The 15744-nt window shown below is 37.8% G+C and overlaps 1 protein-coding gene across 1 annotated transcript in view; it reads right to left on the bottom strand.

Moving 5' to 3' along the window:
• LOC131055443 (uncharacterized) overlaps positions 1-13782 on the bottom strand; it is a 38628-nt gene extending 24846 nt beyond the window's left edge. Inside the window, exons 1-2 of the mRNA XM_057989926.2 lie at positions 13300-13782; positions 12905-13042 (exon numbers count right to left, since the gene is read on the bottom strand). Of these exons, the coding sequence (XP_057845909.2) occupies positions 12905-13014 (110 nt within the window). The 5' untranslated portion in view covers positions 13015-13042; positions 13300-13782. The remainder of the gene's footprint in view (positions 1-12904; positions 13043-13299) is intronic.
• Positions 13783-15744: the final 1962 nt, after the last annotated feature.

The following is a 15744-nucleotide window of genomic DNA, read 5'->3' as shown; positions in this document are numbered from 1 at the left end:
TAGCCTGCGATTGTCGCGTTCACATTTTTTGTGAAAGTTTTTTTTAATGCTCGCGTCGAGTGTTCTACGCGCAACTTTTTAGTGCTTCTGTCCACACGACAACTATTTTCCAAAGCTGTTTTGTAACCCACGTGAAGGCAAAGACTTTTTTTTGGGGCAATTTTTTGTAATTCGAGATCAAATTGTTCTAGGTAAGTCTACTCTTCCCACAATGGCGAGCAAAGAGCAAGACAAGTTTGATGAATGTAATAGAGTAGTAGTTATGTTGCTGAAACTATCAGTCAACGACGGAACGCTTCCAAAGGTACCACCTGGCAAGACAGCTACGAAAATATGGACACATTTGAAAGATCTCCATGAGACGTTAGACAAGAGCCGAGCGTTCTTTCTGAAGAACATGTTGTTTTCAATGACGATCGATGAGAAGATGTCTCTATAGGAGCATCTTATGAAAATCAAGGATATATGCGATCAACTAGTGGCCAATGGTCGCAAGATGGAAGAGGGGGGCATGGTAGTGATTACGTTGAAGGGTCTACCATGCTCCTACGAACACTTTATCGAGACGCTCAACATTACCTCCACTAATGTTGACTTGAAGTTTAAAGAGTTGTGCACTAAGCTATTGCAGCAAGTTCGGTGGAGACAACAGTTTGGTAGCAACAGTGACATGGTCAGTACAGAACAAGCGTTTACTGCCAAGGATAAAGGCAAAGGCGAGTCCACACAGCAAAAAGGACAGCACACATCTAAGAACGGTTCCAAGAAAATTTCAACTATCACTGTTGTGGGAAGCTTGGTCATATCCAGAGGTTTTGCAGAAAGCGGTTGGATGATCAGAAGACCAGCTAGGGAGAGTCTCAACAACAGGCTCATGTCGTAGAGCATTCTAAGGAGAAAGAGTCAGCCATCTTTGCGTTTTAAAGTTTTTGTCTTGTTTAGGGTAGTTAGTTAATAAATTGACCATTATAGGAGGGTATTAGAATAATTTCATATATTATTTACCTTATAATGGTCACTTATGTTGATAGGTTGTCTAAGCTAGTTTACTTGGCAACTTTCTATTTCCAGTTTGGCAGTTAGATAGTTTAGTATCTTTCTGTTTTTTGTCTTTAGATAACGATCATTTCTTTTTAGAAACACCGTTCTTGTAGTTATCTATTTAAGGAGACTTCCATCTCCTTTGCAATTAATGTATTCAGTTTATTTAATAATATTTTCATGCCTTTGGTCTCCTTGTCCCCAAAACTCATCCCCCCCTCCCCCTATCCCTCCATCAAGAAGCTCCGTGGAACTATGATTATTTCCTAGCATATTTACACCAATAATATAATTTCACTTCTTTTTAATTGCTTCTTTTGTACCTCACTGGTGCTCTTGTTTTTCGCACCTCCATTTCCTCTCCCTTTAAAGTCAACATTCCACAACCCTACTCCTATTTTCTGCAACATCTTTGATGCAAAATAACCTATATGATCTTATCCAAACACACTCAAAAAGATCTCTAAGTTTTCTCACCAACAAGAAAGAAACAAATTATTGTTGAATTATAATTTAACAGATGGGATATCACAAGAACTGTACCTTTGACTTTAAGCCAAAAAAGAAAACATGCATCCCACTCCACAAGTTTAGGTCGAATATAGACCTTCCCATAGATATCCATTTCAGGCACCACCAAAATTGTTTAATTTACTGTCCTACAAAGTTGTCATTTGTCTTATTATCACTCATGTTGATCCTCGCAGCCCAATGTTGCTCTCTACCAAAAAATAATTCAAGAAGACAATTTCATATGATGCTAGTCTAGAAAATAATTGCATATTAAACCCCATCCAAAGCCTTGGGAATCTTTTTACCTCTTGAACGTCTATTTCAAAAAAGTACATTAAGTAAGCCTGAAACCAAGTGGTGCTTTATCCTAACAATTTCATAAGAAGTTCAATGTCATCTATTTTGTAATGAACCCAATGGCACCCCCAGCCGTATGGCAACCCACCCGTACGGTCAACAACAAAGAGCACTGAAATTGACCCCTGACACCCCAATCGTACGGCAACCTCCTCGTACAGTCAACACCCTCCTCACCGTACGGACAACACGACCAAACGTCCACCATACGGCCCTCCTCCTATATGCCCAACGCAAGTGACAGTTCGGTGTTGCACAGAAAAAGGGGAAAGAATTATAAATATTCCAGACACACGAGATTTTACTTGCCAAAGAAATAACCTGTGGATTCGCACTTGTAAAAAGCAATTATATTGATAATGGACGCACAACAGATTACACCGACTCCGACAGAAGTAGAATAGGGTGAGGAGCTACTCCCACCGAAACTGCGAATGCCAAGTAGGGAGGATCTTCCACCTCCGAAATGGCTAACAACTGAACTCCAACTGGAATTCGCACAGACAAAGAAAAATACCAAATTCACATACCTACAACAATGACAGACTTGGCCATAAATATGGGCACCGGGAAACAACAATGACAGACTCAACCATAAATATGGGCTCCGGGAAAGTTCACGAAGGGTTACAAACGGGCCGACACAAACATAACTTAACTAATAAAATAAAAAGGGGGCCCGACAGATTTTATTATTAAATTTAGGACCATACAATAATTAATATTATTTAATTATATCGAGGACATTACTAATCCTTGCCGCCCAAAGATTGCTTGCCCTCAAGCAATCCATCATCAAACGGTTTACCCACTACAAAGATCCAGGGTCCCAAACCAAGCGCAGACACTGATAGCCATATTTGAAATCTCCATGCCGCAACACGACCACGTGCCCACACATGGAAGTAAGCGAGAAGAGTATACCTCCCTCCAGCTTCCACTGCTCCACTCTGATACAAACGTTGCCATGCCTGGAGTCTTCAAGATCCCACTGAAACCAATCATCAAACACATCGATGCCTAGATCCCAAGCTATCATGCCAATCAGTCATTTTGCAATGATGGTCTAGAATCTCAAAACTCATCTGCAACAAGGTCTTCTCATGTAGATGTCGCTCTTCCTAAAAAGCAACACTCATGTCTGTCGCATGTTCTTCATACCACTGTGATGTTCTGGAATCCCTCTCACTCATTATGTTCTGCGGAAGACCATCCAGGCAAAATACCTCATGGAAGAACCACTCGGCCACTTGAGTGGCCTGATATCCAATGGAGGTGGCAAAGAAATGGGCATAATCGATCAAACGATCTGCCACGATGAAGATGCAATCCTTTCTTTGCACTTTGGGAAGCCCGGTAATGAAATCCATTGAGATGCTATCCCACTTCTGGTCAGGGATTGGCAACGGCTAAAGCAGTCCAACAAGTAAGGTGTGCTCGGATTTATTCTCCTGACAGGTGAGGCATAGGTACTGCAGAATGTCGTTCTTAAGTCCCTTCCAGGAAAAACTTTCTCGGATATGTCTGTAGGAAAAACTTTCTCGGATATGTCTGTAGGTTTTCAAGTATCCCGGGTGTCCATCCAAGGGAGAGTCGTGCATTTCCTTCAAAATCATCTCCTTTATCTTGGACTCAGGCACCAGATAGATTCTGTCCTTGTAGTAAATGATGTCGTCAACCACCTTATATCTGTCATCCTGCACTTGACCATCCATCAGTTTGCAGGCAAAAGTATTCTTGGAGTATTCAACCAATAGATGTTCCTTCCAATCAGCCGAAATCTGGGATAGAGAACATATGGCAAGCCTTCTCACGAGGGTCTGGGAGAGCTTCTACCCACCACTTCTTAACTCCCTCAACGCATCTATCAATCCATCACTCGATGCCATGATTCTCCCAACAGGCTAGCAAAATTATCAGCTCCGATACCACTATAATGAACCCGATGTCACCCCTAGCCGTACGGCAACCCACCCATACGGTTAACAATAGAGAGCACTGAAAATTGACCCTTGACACCCCAATCGTACGGCAAATCCCTCGTACGATCAACACCCTCCTCACCGTATGGGCACCCCTCCATCGTATGGACCACCCTGTACGGAGAACACGACCAACCGTCCATCGTACGTCCAATACATCGTACACCTCGTACGGCCCTCCTTTCATACGCCCAACGCAAGTGACAGTTCAGTGTTGCACAGAAAAAGGGGAAAGAATTATAAATATTCCAGACACGATATTTTACTTGCCAAAGAAATAACCTATGGATTCACACTTGTGAAAAGCAATTATATTGATAATGGACGCACAACAGATTACACCAACTCCAACAGAAGCAGAATAGGGTGAGGAGCTACTCCCACCGAAACTGCGAATGCCAAGTAGGGAGGATCTTCCACCTCTGCAATGGCTAACAACTGAACTCCAACAGGATTTCGCACAGACAAAGAAAATACCAAATTCACATACCTACAACAATGATAGACTCGGCCATAAATATGGGCTCCGCGAAAGTTCCCGAAGGGTTACGAACGGACCGACACAAACATAACTTAACTAATAAAATAAAAAGGAGGCCTGACAGATTTTATTATTAAATTTAGGGCCATACAATAATTAATATTATTTAATTATATCGGGAACATTACATATTCTGACCCTTTTTGTTCTGTCATCTGGTTTGACAGAAATATGGCAATTTTGGACAACACTGCAACAACCAAAACCATACCACTATTTCTACAAGCATTCTACTCAACGAGGCAACAAATATTAATAATATTATGCCTGGAAAATATGATTCAGTACTGCATATTGTTAAATTGTCTACGCATTCAGAATTTTGGGCTTCATTGATCTAGTATTATAAAATTTAACTTTAAAGAGTCAATTTTATATTCTGTTCTAGTCAATCAGTTGTACTTTTTGTTTGTTAAATGGTGTTTTTTAATGAAATAATGATGATTTTACATGGAAAAACTGATACATCTTAAGTGATTGATAAGGTATTTATTGGGAGATCGCAAAGTATCTTTTGTACAATCTCCAACTCAAATCTAGATTAGTTTGAGGGAAATGATGGCTCAACGGAAGGGCATTTTTGCACTGTTGCACATGCTAGGGTTTACCCTAGCTGCACTCAGGTCTGCAGATTCTCTGCGATAGGGGGTGTTTCAAGGTGTTGTGCTTGGTTAGAGCTTGGGCAGGGATTGTTTTTGTCTACAGTGCTGGATCGGAGGTTTCTAAGGCAGTTTTTGCAGATTGCTTTTGTGTTTGGGTGGTATTGTGAACAGTGTGGGCTTTAGTTTTGTTTTTCTCCTTGGTGGCTAGAGGCGTTTATGGCTTGTTCTGATCTGTGGGGCCCTTTCCTCTCGGGTGTGGAGGAGCTTGACTCTTTATTTTTGTTTTTATCTCTGGGTCCCTTTCAAGGTTCTGCTGCCTGTTGGAAGTTTTGTCTCCCCTCTTTTGGTTCGTACGGAGTCAATGGAGGGCATATTTTGTCTTTCTGGGAGGCCATCGTTGGATTGGATCCATCTCCATCCATGCATGTAGGTACAGATAAGTTGATGAGTAATTCCAAGAATGGGGTAAGCTCTGCTCAGTCTACTGGGTTTCTATTCCAAAAGGTGAACGATTGCTTGGAGTGTAGCAAGACACGACCAGTTTTAGTGATTCATCCAGACTCAGCCGCTGAGGATGTGCAATAACTGGCTAATCATGCCTTAATATGTATGTTTATGGGGATTCCGGTCTCCCTGCTGTTATGTCGCCTCCTTGATCATTATATATAGCATAAATGAAACAATTATTATTATTAATTAACATAATAATTATCATTAAATATTATTATTTCATTAATATTTATTAATTATTCTTGAAATATTTAAATAAAATTAATTAATATTATATTTGAAAATATTATATATAAATATTACATATTAATAAGATAGTGATATTTAAATGTTTGATCAATAACAGTGTGTAACTGTAGTTGATCAATAATAAATTAATAAGTAAACATTCATTATCATAACAATGTAATCATTAGAAACAAATATAATAATAAATAAATTCAAGAAACAAATATTCAATAAAAACAATAGCATTCATCCTAATCAATCAATAAATTCAATCATTAAATCAAATACTAACTGCTGGTGTCAGATTGTCCCCTCAACAATAGACAGTGTTATCCAGCAAGAGTGATTGGTAATGAGTATCGGTTTTAATCATGAAGGCAGCAAAACATTCACTAATACTAATCACAGGATGGTCATAACACTAACCGATTACTTAATATCCTAAAGTTGCATATGAAGGGATGTGATCTTATTAAAGATTATATTAGCCAGTAAATAGCATTGTTACCAATAAACAAATCGTATCACACAACCTTTCATCGGAAAAGAGGCACGATGGGTGTGAGGAGTTCCCACACCTCTCCAAAGAGGCACGAAAATGTATGAAGTATATCTCATTTCCATTCGCAAAGATATAGAAGAGGAGAAATACGAAATCGGAGCATCTAGGAATTAATTTAGAGCAGAGATAAGAATAACAAAATAAGAAATCTGAAAACTGAGTTCTGATCTCATACAAAAGGCAAGACTATCGAAGGAGAACTTAGACAATCAGGAAACACCATCTGTGATTAAGATTTAAAGAAGAGAATCTAAGAGGTGCATAGTAGAGAATTAAAAAAAGTCAAAAAGCTGTGTCAGGGGAAGTCAGCGAATTGCATCAGGCTGCCAACCGCATGTTGGATAATTGCTGTTACATTGTCATCGTTTTATTCTGAAACATTCTGCTGAAACTATAATATCTAAAATATAATTTGATATATATATATATAATGTTTTGAACAGTAATAAAATTAAAAGTAATAAAAAATATAATAATATAAATGATTAACTATTAACATGGACAGCAGAAACTAATATAATAATAAGGAATTCATATCTAAATTGATTGGCAGAAAGAATAATAGTATGATATGATAAATTAAGGAAAAAAAGAATAAATAAAACAATAAGTATAAATACATATATATAGAGAAATAATATTTTGGTTAAACAAATAAATATTAGAATATCAATCAGAAGAATTTGTAAGTTAATATCAGAAGGAAGAATATGTTTTTCTGTTAAGATAGATTTGTCTCCCACTCAAGTTAGTTTTAAGTCAAAATGTATAGAAATAGATTAACTATAGTAAAAAACAGGCCTAAACCTATTAGGAAACATTACAACTGCCCTTTTTGGAATCATGGGTTCGTCGGATTTGGAATCCCAAGGGAGACATGGAGGTTATGATGGTGGCAAACAACTACTTCATGATGGTCTTCTCTTGTACAATTGATCGTAACAAGGCTTTCAAAGGAGGACCCTAATTTCACAGCCGAGTTGGATTGTTTATCAAGCCTTGGCATGCTAGCTTCAACCCTGTGAAGGAGCTTCCATCAAGGGCTCCGGTTTGGGTCAGGCTCCCTTGGCTTTAGTTGGAGTTCTAGAGGAACGACATCCTACACATGACTGCTCTGTTGTTTGGCAAACCAGTGGGATCGTCACAGCAAACACAAGATAAGAAGGTAATTTCTTGTGCTCATGTTTGTGTTGAAATTGATTTAAATAAGCCTTTACCAGATTCATTAGAGATTAGACTCAACTTCAGCTCATGGGTCCAACAATTTGACTATGAAGCTCTCCCATTTTATTGTCAGTTTTGTCATGAGTGTATACACTTGCAAAGAAAATGTCTGAAATTTGTACCTTTGGGGAATTCTTCCAATGCATCTCCTTGCTTTGAGTCAAAGTGAAACAAAGGAAAAGCTCCAGCTTCTGAAGGGGAGACAGATAAGGAGGGTTTTAATCCCGCAGCAAAGGCAAGGGATAGAAGAGGACCCTAAAAGACAGACAATTAGATGGATTATTCGATGTTTTGGAAGAGTTTGATCAATAGGAGTTGAATCTAGAGGGCCTCCAGCCTAGTGTGGGCTCAATGGAGATGGATAGAATGGAATCCGATGAAGATGTGGATCAAGTCAAGTCGCAGGGTGTTCCTCCTATTTCACAGATGGAGACAAAAGTGATGCATATGGAGTCAGAAGAACAAGCCTCAAATAGGTCAATGGAGGTGGTAGAGGAGTTGACCTTAGTAGTTATTCCTCCCACAACAAATCTGGAAGTGGTAGATTTAGGCAAAGGCAAAGGCAGTAAATCCCCTCCTACACTAGGTATTCAACATAAGTGTCTTATAAAAAGGACAATGGCTCCCCCTAAGGTGGGGCAAAAGAAAGATCAAGACAAGATTAAATTAATGGATGAGGCTTTGGTGGAGTCAGGATCTCTTAAGACCCTTGATTCACATTTTGCCAAAACCAAAAAATGATTGTCTTATCTTGGAATGCTAGGGGGTTGAATAGCATCCCTAGACAAAAGGTTGTTCGAGACTTCATCAGAATTCCCTCACTAGATGTTGTGTTTATTCAAGAATCTAAGCTTTCAATGGAGGCCATGTTCACTATTGCCCCCAAGTTTGGGGGAAAGGGCAATGTTAGTGCATCGGAGCACTTGGTAGTGCTGGAGGGATTGTTTGTATGTGGGATCCATGCAAAATATCTCCTCTGTGGTGGATTTCTTCCAAATACTCTATGCCAATGGTGGTGTCTAGTTTTGACTCTAGAAAAGTCTTTTTGCTCACTAATGTTTATGCACCATCAGATCAACCTGGCAAAATCCAGCTTTGGGCCCATATTCAATAGGTTTGTTCTCTAACACCAAGCTTTAGTTCTTGGCTCGGGATTTTAATGCAATTACTAGCTTGGAGGAAAAGAGCGGGGTAGTGCATAGACTTGAACCTTCTTCTACAGTTTTTAGAGATAACATTCTTTCCTTGAACCTGGTGGATATTAAGCCAAGTAATGGCTCTTTCACTCGGAGCAACAAAATATGTGGTAAGGATTCTATTTTAGAGAGATTGGATAGATTACTTGTCTCTAGTTTTTGGCTTTGCAACTACCGGGCATCTAGTTCTAAGATTTTAGACTAGTGGGGTTATGATCATTGGCCTATTAAGCTGACAGCAAATGTGTATAGAGCTATCAAGAATCCATCATTCAAATTCAAGTTATGTGGCTGAGAGGTCCATCTCTATATGAACCTATTATGAAATGGTGGTACAAAGGAGCAGCGCCAACGTATGGCACTGCTATGCAAACCTTGTCAAGAGGCTACAATTTGTTAAGTTTCAACTTAAGAAATGGAATAGGCAAAGCTTTAGAAATATTTTCTTGGCTAAGATTGAGGCTCAGAAGCATTTGGACTTTATTACAAAAATCATTAGAGAGCAAGGTCTTACTAAGGAATCTCTCAGTAAAGAATTTGAAGCTATGAAGGAGTTGGAGAGAGAGAACTGCAGGAGATCTTTTGGAAACAAAAATCTCGTATGGATTGGCTTCAGGCAAGAGACAAGAATACAGCCTTTTTCTTCAACTTGGTCAAAGCTAGAAGGCATGGGAATTCGACCACCTCTATTGTTTCTTCCTAGGGTTGGCAAGTTACTTCTTTCCAAGATATCTCAAGGGAAGCTATCTAGTACTTCTCTTCTTTGTTTAATGAGAACTCATTGCCTGCAAAGTTGAGAATCCTATTCTAAACTACATTCCTTCTATTGTCTCAAACGAAATGAATGAGATGCTGATTAAGCCCATCTCTTTAGAAGAGGTTGAGGATATTGTTTTTTAGATGAAGAAAGGGAAAGCCCTAGGCCCTAATGGATTTTCGATTGAGTTCTTCCAAGAGTTTTAGGAGAATATTAGATTTGACCTAGTGGAGGTTGTGCAGGAATCGTTTAGTAGCAAGCAAATGTTAAATGCAATGAATTCTACCTTCCTTGTTCTCATCCCCAAACGAGACGGAGCTGATTCTCAGGACCTATTCAAGCCAATTGCCTTGTGCAAATAATCTCGATTGCAAAGAGACTTAAGTCGTGGCTCAACAAAGTTGTTTCAGAAGAACAAAGGGGGATTTGTGGTAGGACGGCAAATTATGGATGGGGTGGTTGTTGCTGTTGAGGCAATTCATTCCATGGAAATATCTAAGGAGGAGGCTATGTTCATCAAATTGGACATGGCCAAAGCTTACAACCGTATCAAATTGTAGTTTCTTTAAAAAGTGCTTGTTGCTTTACGGTTTGGACAGGAATGGATTAAGTGGGTTATGAGCTGTATTACTTCTACCTCTTACCTCTTTTGATTAATAATGAACCATCTGATCTATTTGGAGCTTCGAGTGGCCTTCGAAAAGGGGACCCCCTATCTTTTTATTCTGATGGTAGAAGGATTGGGAAGATTCTTGAAATCTCAAGTGAGGCAAGGATTGATTCAAGGATGGAGTTGGGGCACTGGCTTGCCTACTCATTCACATCTACAGTTCGTGGATGATACTACTTTGCAGTGTGTGGCCAGAATTAGGGAAGCGACTAACATCAGGCAAGCTTTGGACATCTATCTCGCTACCTCTAGACAGAGAATCAATGAAGGGAAGTTATTTATCTTTGTAAGCATTATTAATAAAAACGAATAAGCATACTTGCATAGTAAACATTATTAATAAAAAATACAAATAAGCACACCTACATAGTATGATTAATTTTTGGAATGGTCTAGGAAGGCCGCCAGCTAAAGCTTCAATTCTTCAAGTGGCCTAGAATATTGGTCCTTCTTGCATCATTTAGCAGATTTGGCTAGAAAGGAACCATAGAAGTTTTCAAGGTAGGAATTTGTGGGTCTAACAGCTCTAGATTAGAATTACTGGCATGGTTTTGGAAACGATATGTGCAAAATGTGACATGGAAGTTCCTTTGGAGCCTAGTGAGGTTGGGTTGCAACAATGTTTGGGGTTGACTGCAAATGGCTTGAGGCTTCTTTTTTTTGAAGGAAAACATGCTCCTATAAGGAAAACCCAAAGAGATGATTGTTGGTTCCCTCCATTTTCAAAATCAACACAGATGGTTCTTCCCGGAGCACTCTTGGGCATGTTGACATTGGTGGAATGGGAAGGGATAGCTCTGGCAAGACTCTCTTCTTCTTCTGCATACGTTTTCAAAATCAACACAAATGGTTCTTCTCGGGGCAATCTTGGGCATGTTGGCATTGGTGGAATTGGAAGGGATAGCTTTGGCAAGACTCTTTTCTTCTTCTGCATCAATAAAGGAGCGTAGTAGTCCAATAATCTTATGGAAGTGCTGGCTATTCTATGTGCTTTGGAAAGAGTGTGTGCTCTTGGATGGCGCAAATTTATTTGTGAGTTAGATTCTCAAATTTTAATTAATCTTCTAAACAAGCAAGAGCTTGAGGGTGCTAATTGGCAATTGGCTTCTATTGTGCAGCAAATTCTTTTGTAAACTAGGTCTTTGGACTTTATTTCCTTTGTTTATATCACAAGGGAGTGGAATAAGGTGGCTGATTGCCTAGCTAAAGGGCCTCTAAGCCTATATTTGGTTGGAATGTTGGTGAAAGGGAGCAACTGGATTTGGCTTGTTCCCAGGAGTTAGATGAGTTAATTCAGGAGGATATGTCTGAATAATACTTTTTTGGTGATCTGTGGTGGTGAAGTCTCTTTGTTGCTGGAACTCTCTGGGTTGTTGATTTGGATGGGCCCTTTGTGGGTTGTATTATTTGTCCTCCTCTGATTTAATAAATTTTTACCCTTCCTTTTTCAAAAAAAGATATTTATTGGATCACAACTGTTAAAGAAAATCTTTTTAGTGGCCAAATGCAGCATCCATGATGTCCGTGGATATAATTGACCTAAGTGGGCATCCATAGTTCTCAGAAAAAAAATTCCACTATAGTTATGAATCTGTGATTTCTTATTCTAACCTAGTCATCATATTTTTATAATGCTATCAAAGATCCAGTTTTATGCTTAAGAGTTTCTTTACTCACACATCCACAATTTCTGAACTGGTGAAACAAAACAATTTTCATTTATTGTCTGTCACCAGCTGTTTTTTCATATATTGTCTATCACAAGCTTCCTCATTGTGTTTATTCAAATTTCTCGTGTAAAACCGCGATTCAAAACTTCAGAGCTAGTGTTTCTTTCCTGTGGTTGACAGCATGTGCAGGTATAGAAGTTTTGGTTGGACTAACAACTCCTTATGCTATGTTCATTCTGCCTTCAGATGCAACAAAATATCTAACCCATTTTAAAAAAATCCTTCACAGTTAGGAGCCACTGGCATGATTGGCAACAAGGAATCCATAACCAACAGCAGTTTATAAAATCAAGTACCCTTACAAGTTACATATAAATTTGCATGTATACTTTCCTAACGGGAAACCGTTTATATACTTTAAATCTTTAAGATGTTAGATATCCACTTGTCCATTAGTTTACTCCAACATTTAGACTATAAATTACAAAATTACTGGTATTGCTCATAATATTAGTATTTCTGAATTTTTGAATGTTTATATTATTTTTATAAATTGTGCCGAAGACCATTTGGCAAAGATCGTTTGGACAAAATCTTATACACAGATTATACAGACAAGCTTACCGAATGATAAATTTTGTTTGATTTCCAATTATTTTAGTTGAGCCATCTGAAAATCTGTACAAATTCAAGCCTGACGCTTCGGTTCTCACTACTGGGCATATCATAAAGTAAAGGTTTGAAGCAATTGATAATATCGTTGTTAAATGTAATGTTTTATCAACCTAGAATTGGGGTACAACAATTGGTACACTTTTCACTTCAGTATTAGAAACTACAGCAAAATTACTCCAAATATACATTAAATACCTGGAAATAAACTAGTGCAATCCAATGCCCCCAAAAGCGAAGATCAATAGTAATGAGAAGAAACGACTGAACCCTAAGCTGTAACATTATATCTAAATTGAACCCTACGTACATAACCCTAATATCTTTTTCTTTTAAAAAAAATACGGGTTAAAAGTGAGCAATTATTAAAAAAACATACCGTTTAAGAGTGCTCTGACCGGCATACGTGGGGGCACTATCAGCACCGCCTCCCAAGCGATCCTTTACGGACCTTTTCCTGCCGGTTGCCGCAACTCTATCTGAATACATATTATTGTTCTCTGCCACACTCTAAACCCTGAAATAAAAAATAAATAAATGTTTATTTTAACACATTCGAGCTTTTATAACAAGGGCAAAAAATAGATCAAAATGTTCGTTTAACAGTAATGATAACCCTAAACCCAGGCAGTAAACCTAATATATGAATGGATCTACCAAATTAAATTTAATATTCCATCAAAACATAAAAAATGTAATATATGAATGCCCTAGCTCAAGCAAAATGCAAGGTTTGTAAGAAAATAAGGAGAATTTCCAAGAAAATTAACCCACCTCTTTCACTATGACGAAAATTCAAATTGTTATCTGGTGTGTATATAGGAATGATTCTATGGATCTTCTGCACGATCGTTTGCTATGAACAGAAGCCACAAAGAAAGAAGGAAGAGTAGAAGAAACTACGGCTGTGGCGTATACACAGCGTGTATATGTTTTCACGTCAGTTCACGGTAAAGTCAGCATCCGTCATCTAGGAGCGTCTTCTTTTTCACGGCGATTGACGTTCTCGTTGATTACTAAGTTAACGCAGACTTTGCCGCCGCGTATCGGCTTTATTGAGAGATTTGTGAAACCTTAGCCGTCAGATCACTGTATACGTCAGCAACCCGGTGAAGATGGACGGTTGAGAAGAGACGTGTATGTTCTTTTGTAAAGAGCTTCCATTTCTTTGGCTTCACATTATGTCTTCCTCGGCTTTATTTTTTTCTTTTGCAAGCGGGACCTTAGATGTTAAAGATGATGATCGGCCTTTGCTTCCCGGTGGGAAAGTGTCTATAGAACAGAAATAACTTTTCAAGTCAACTAAGTTAAAGTAGCTTATATGGCTATGGGTCTTTGGTCTACGATGAAGTTGAATGGTTCTAAATGAGTTCGTTAGGGATCAAGTCTTGTTGAGTGTAAAGCTCTAACATCGTATCGATGTCGTACCTCGAACGAATTTGGTGAAATAGATATCCCTCGGTCCTTAGTTCTTAGTCGAAGAGGTTTCAATCTATAGGCTCATGCCCCTATAACATGTGGCAAAAACTACTCTATGAAAACCCTTGTTGGGTTAGTGTGCTCGCAGGTTTCATGCCCTTGTTGGGCTATTGTGTTCGCAGGTGTGGACCTCCATAAAAAAAAAATTAGTTTATGGGATTGTTAACATATTTTTTTTATATTTATTTTTGTTACAAAGTTTGATGATGAATTTTGTTGTTTTTAATGGATCTATTAATGAATTTAGTATATTTGGTTTGAAATTTCTTATATGTCTTGCAAGTATAAACTATTAAATTATTTTGAATATCCAAAATATAATATATATATCCTCTCTTCTCATTTTTATTTTGGTCGCTTCTTTTTGTATTTTCTGCATCAAAGGTGATGTGAGTTAGCCCTCGATTGATATAGGACAATCTTTACCTCAACTTGATATTTGTTTGTATATAGTTTTTTTGGTGTTGGTGATCATGTGTAGGATTTAATTCATTAAAATAATATTTCATCTTTCCCCTTAAAATAATATTTCGTAACAAATGTACTTGTGTCTGTTATTTTTGGGCATGTTTTGATTTGATATTACATTTATTAATCAATTTAATGCTTTGTTTCATCTAAGCCCTCTTTCATTTATTCAAAACTTATTTCATGACAACCTTAAGTAGACTATTTGCATCCATTTGTTCATTCTTTAGACAACCTTGATTGATAGGGAAGGTGTTTGTTTCTACTAAAAGCACATCACAAGGAATATACACGTTTATTTTGAATTTTCTTGTAATCAAATGCTCTTGAATCCCTAATATTTGTCTCCATTTTATTTGTGGTGTGCTACTAGCCCACATTTCACAACTATAAAGAACCACTGTAATCACTAATAACCTATATAAAATCTGAAGAATTTTCCAATCCCATAATCTAGTCTTTCTACTTATATTCTAAAATGCAAAGGGTGTTCTCCATCCTTGTAAAATTATCTTCCTTCTACATGTTTCTCAATTGTGCTTGTTGTTGAAGTTTATCCCAAGTTATTTGTATTTTGTTATTTGTTTTAAGAGACCTCCTTCGAAATAAAATTTGAGGTAATTTTTATTAAAGATATTAGTTTTCCACAATCCATATTAGTAATTATGCTCGCTATTGGTTTGATTATGTGTGTTTGTTTGCATCAACATTTCAGATCACACCTTGAGCTTTCATTTTTCTACTCCTTGAGCTTTCTATCATCCTGATGATGGATCATAGAGTGTGATTCGAAGTATTGGTGCAAACAAACACGCACAATCAAAACCAGAAGTGAGCATAATTGGTAATTTTTATGTCGAGGGTGTCTACAATCACATAATGGATTGTAAAACTTGTGTAAACAAAAACCCATTTAGAATAAATTTGATGCCCATTCGCATTAAGTAAGCTAGCAAGTACGGTAGTGTTGGCTAAAGAGAGGAATAAAATTGTCAAGACCATTGCAAAAGAGTGCCAAGTAATATTTGTCAAAAGAGTGGAAGAATCACACAAAATAGTGGAAGAGTGGCGTATGTAGTATAAAATGTGAGGATTGTTTTCTTTAAGAGCCCCATAGAGGCAGTGGAAGAGTAAATCTTGAGTAGGATTTTATTAGATCTATTAGTGTTAATAGCCCTCAGTTTTTTTCATTCTATGCAGGTATGCTTATTAGTTTTTTTTATTAATAATGTTTACTATGCAGGTGTGCTTATTAGTTTTTTGTTAATAATG

Source organism: Cryptomeria japonica, chromosome 10 (genome assembly GCF_030272615.1).
Source record: "Cryptomeria japonica chromosome 10, Sugi_1.0, whole genome shotgun sequence".
Lineage (NCBI taxonomy): Eukaryota > Viridiplantae > Streptophyta > Pinopsida > Cupressales > Cupressaceae > Cryptomeria > Cryptomeria japonica.
Note: the sequence above shows the minus strand (reverse complement) of the source record. Positions and strands in the feature narration are given on the sequence as shown.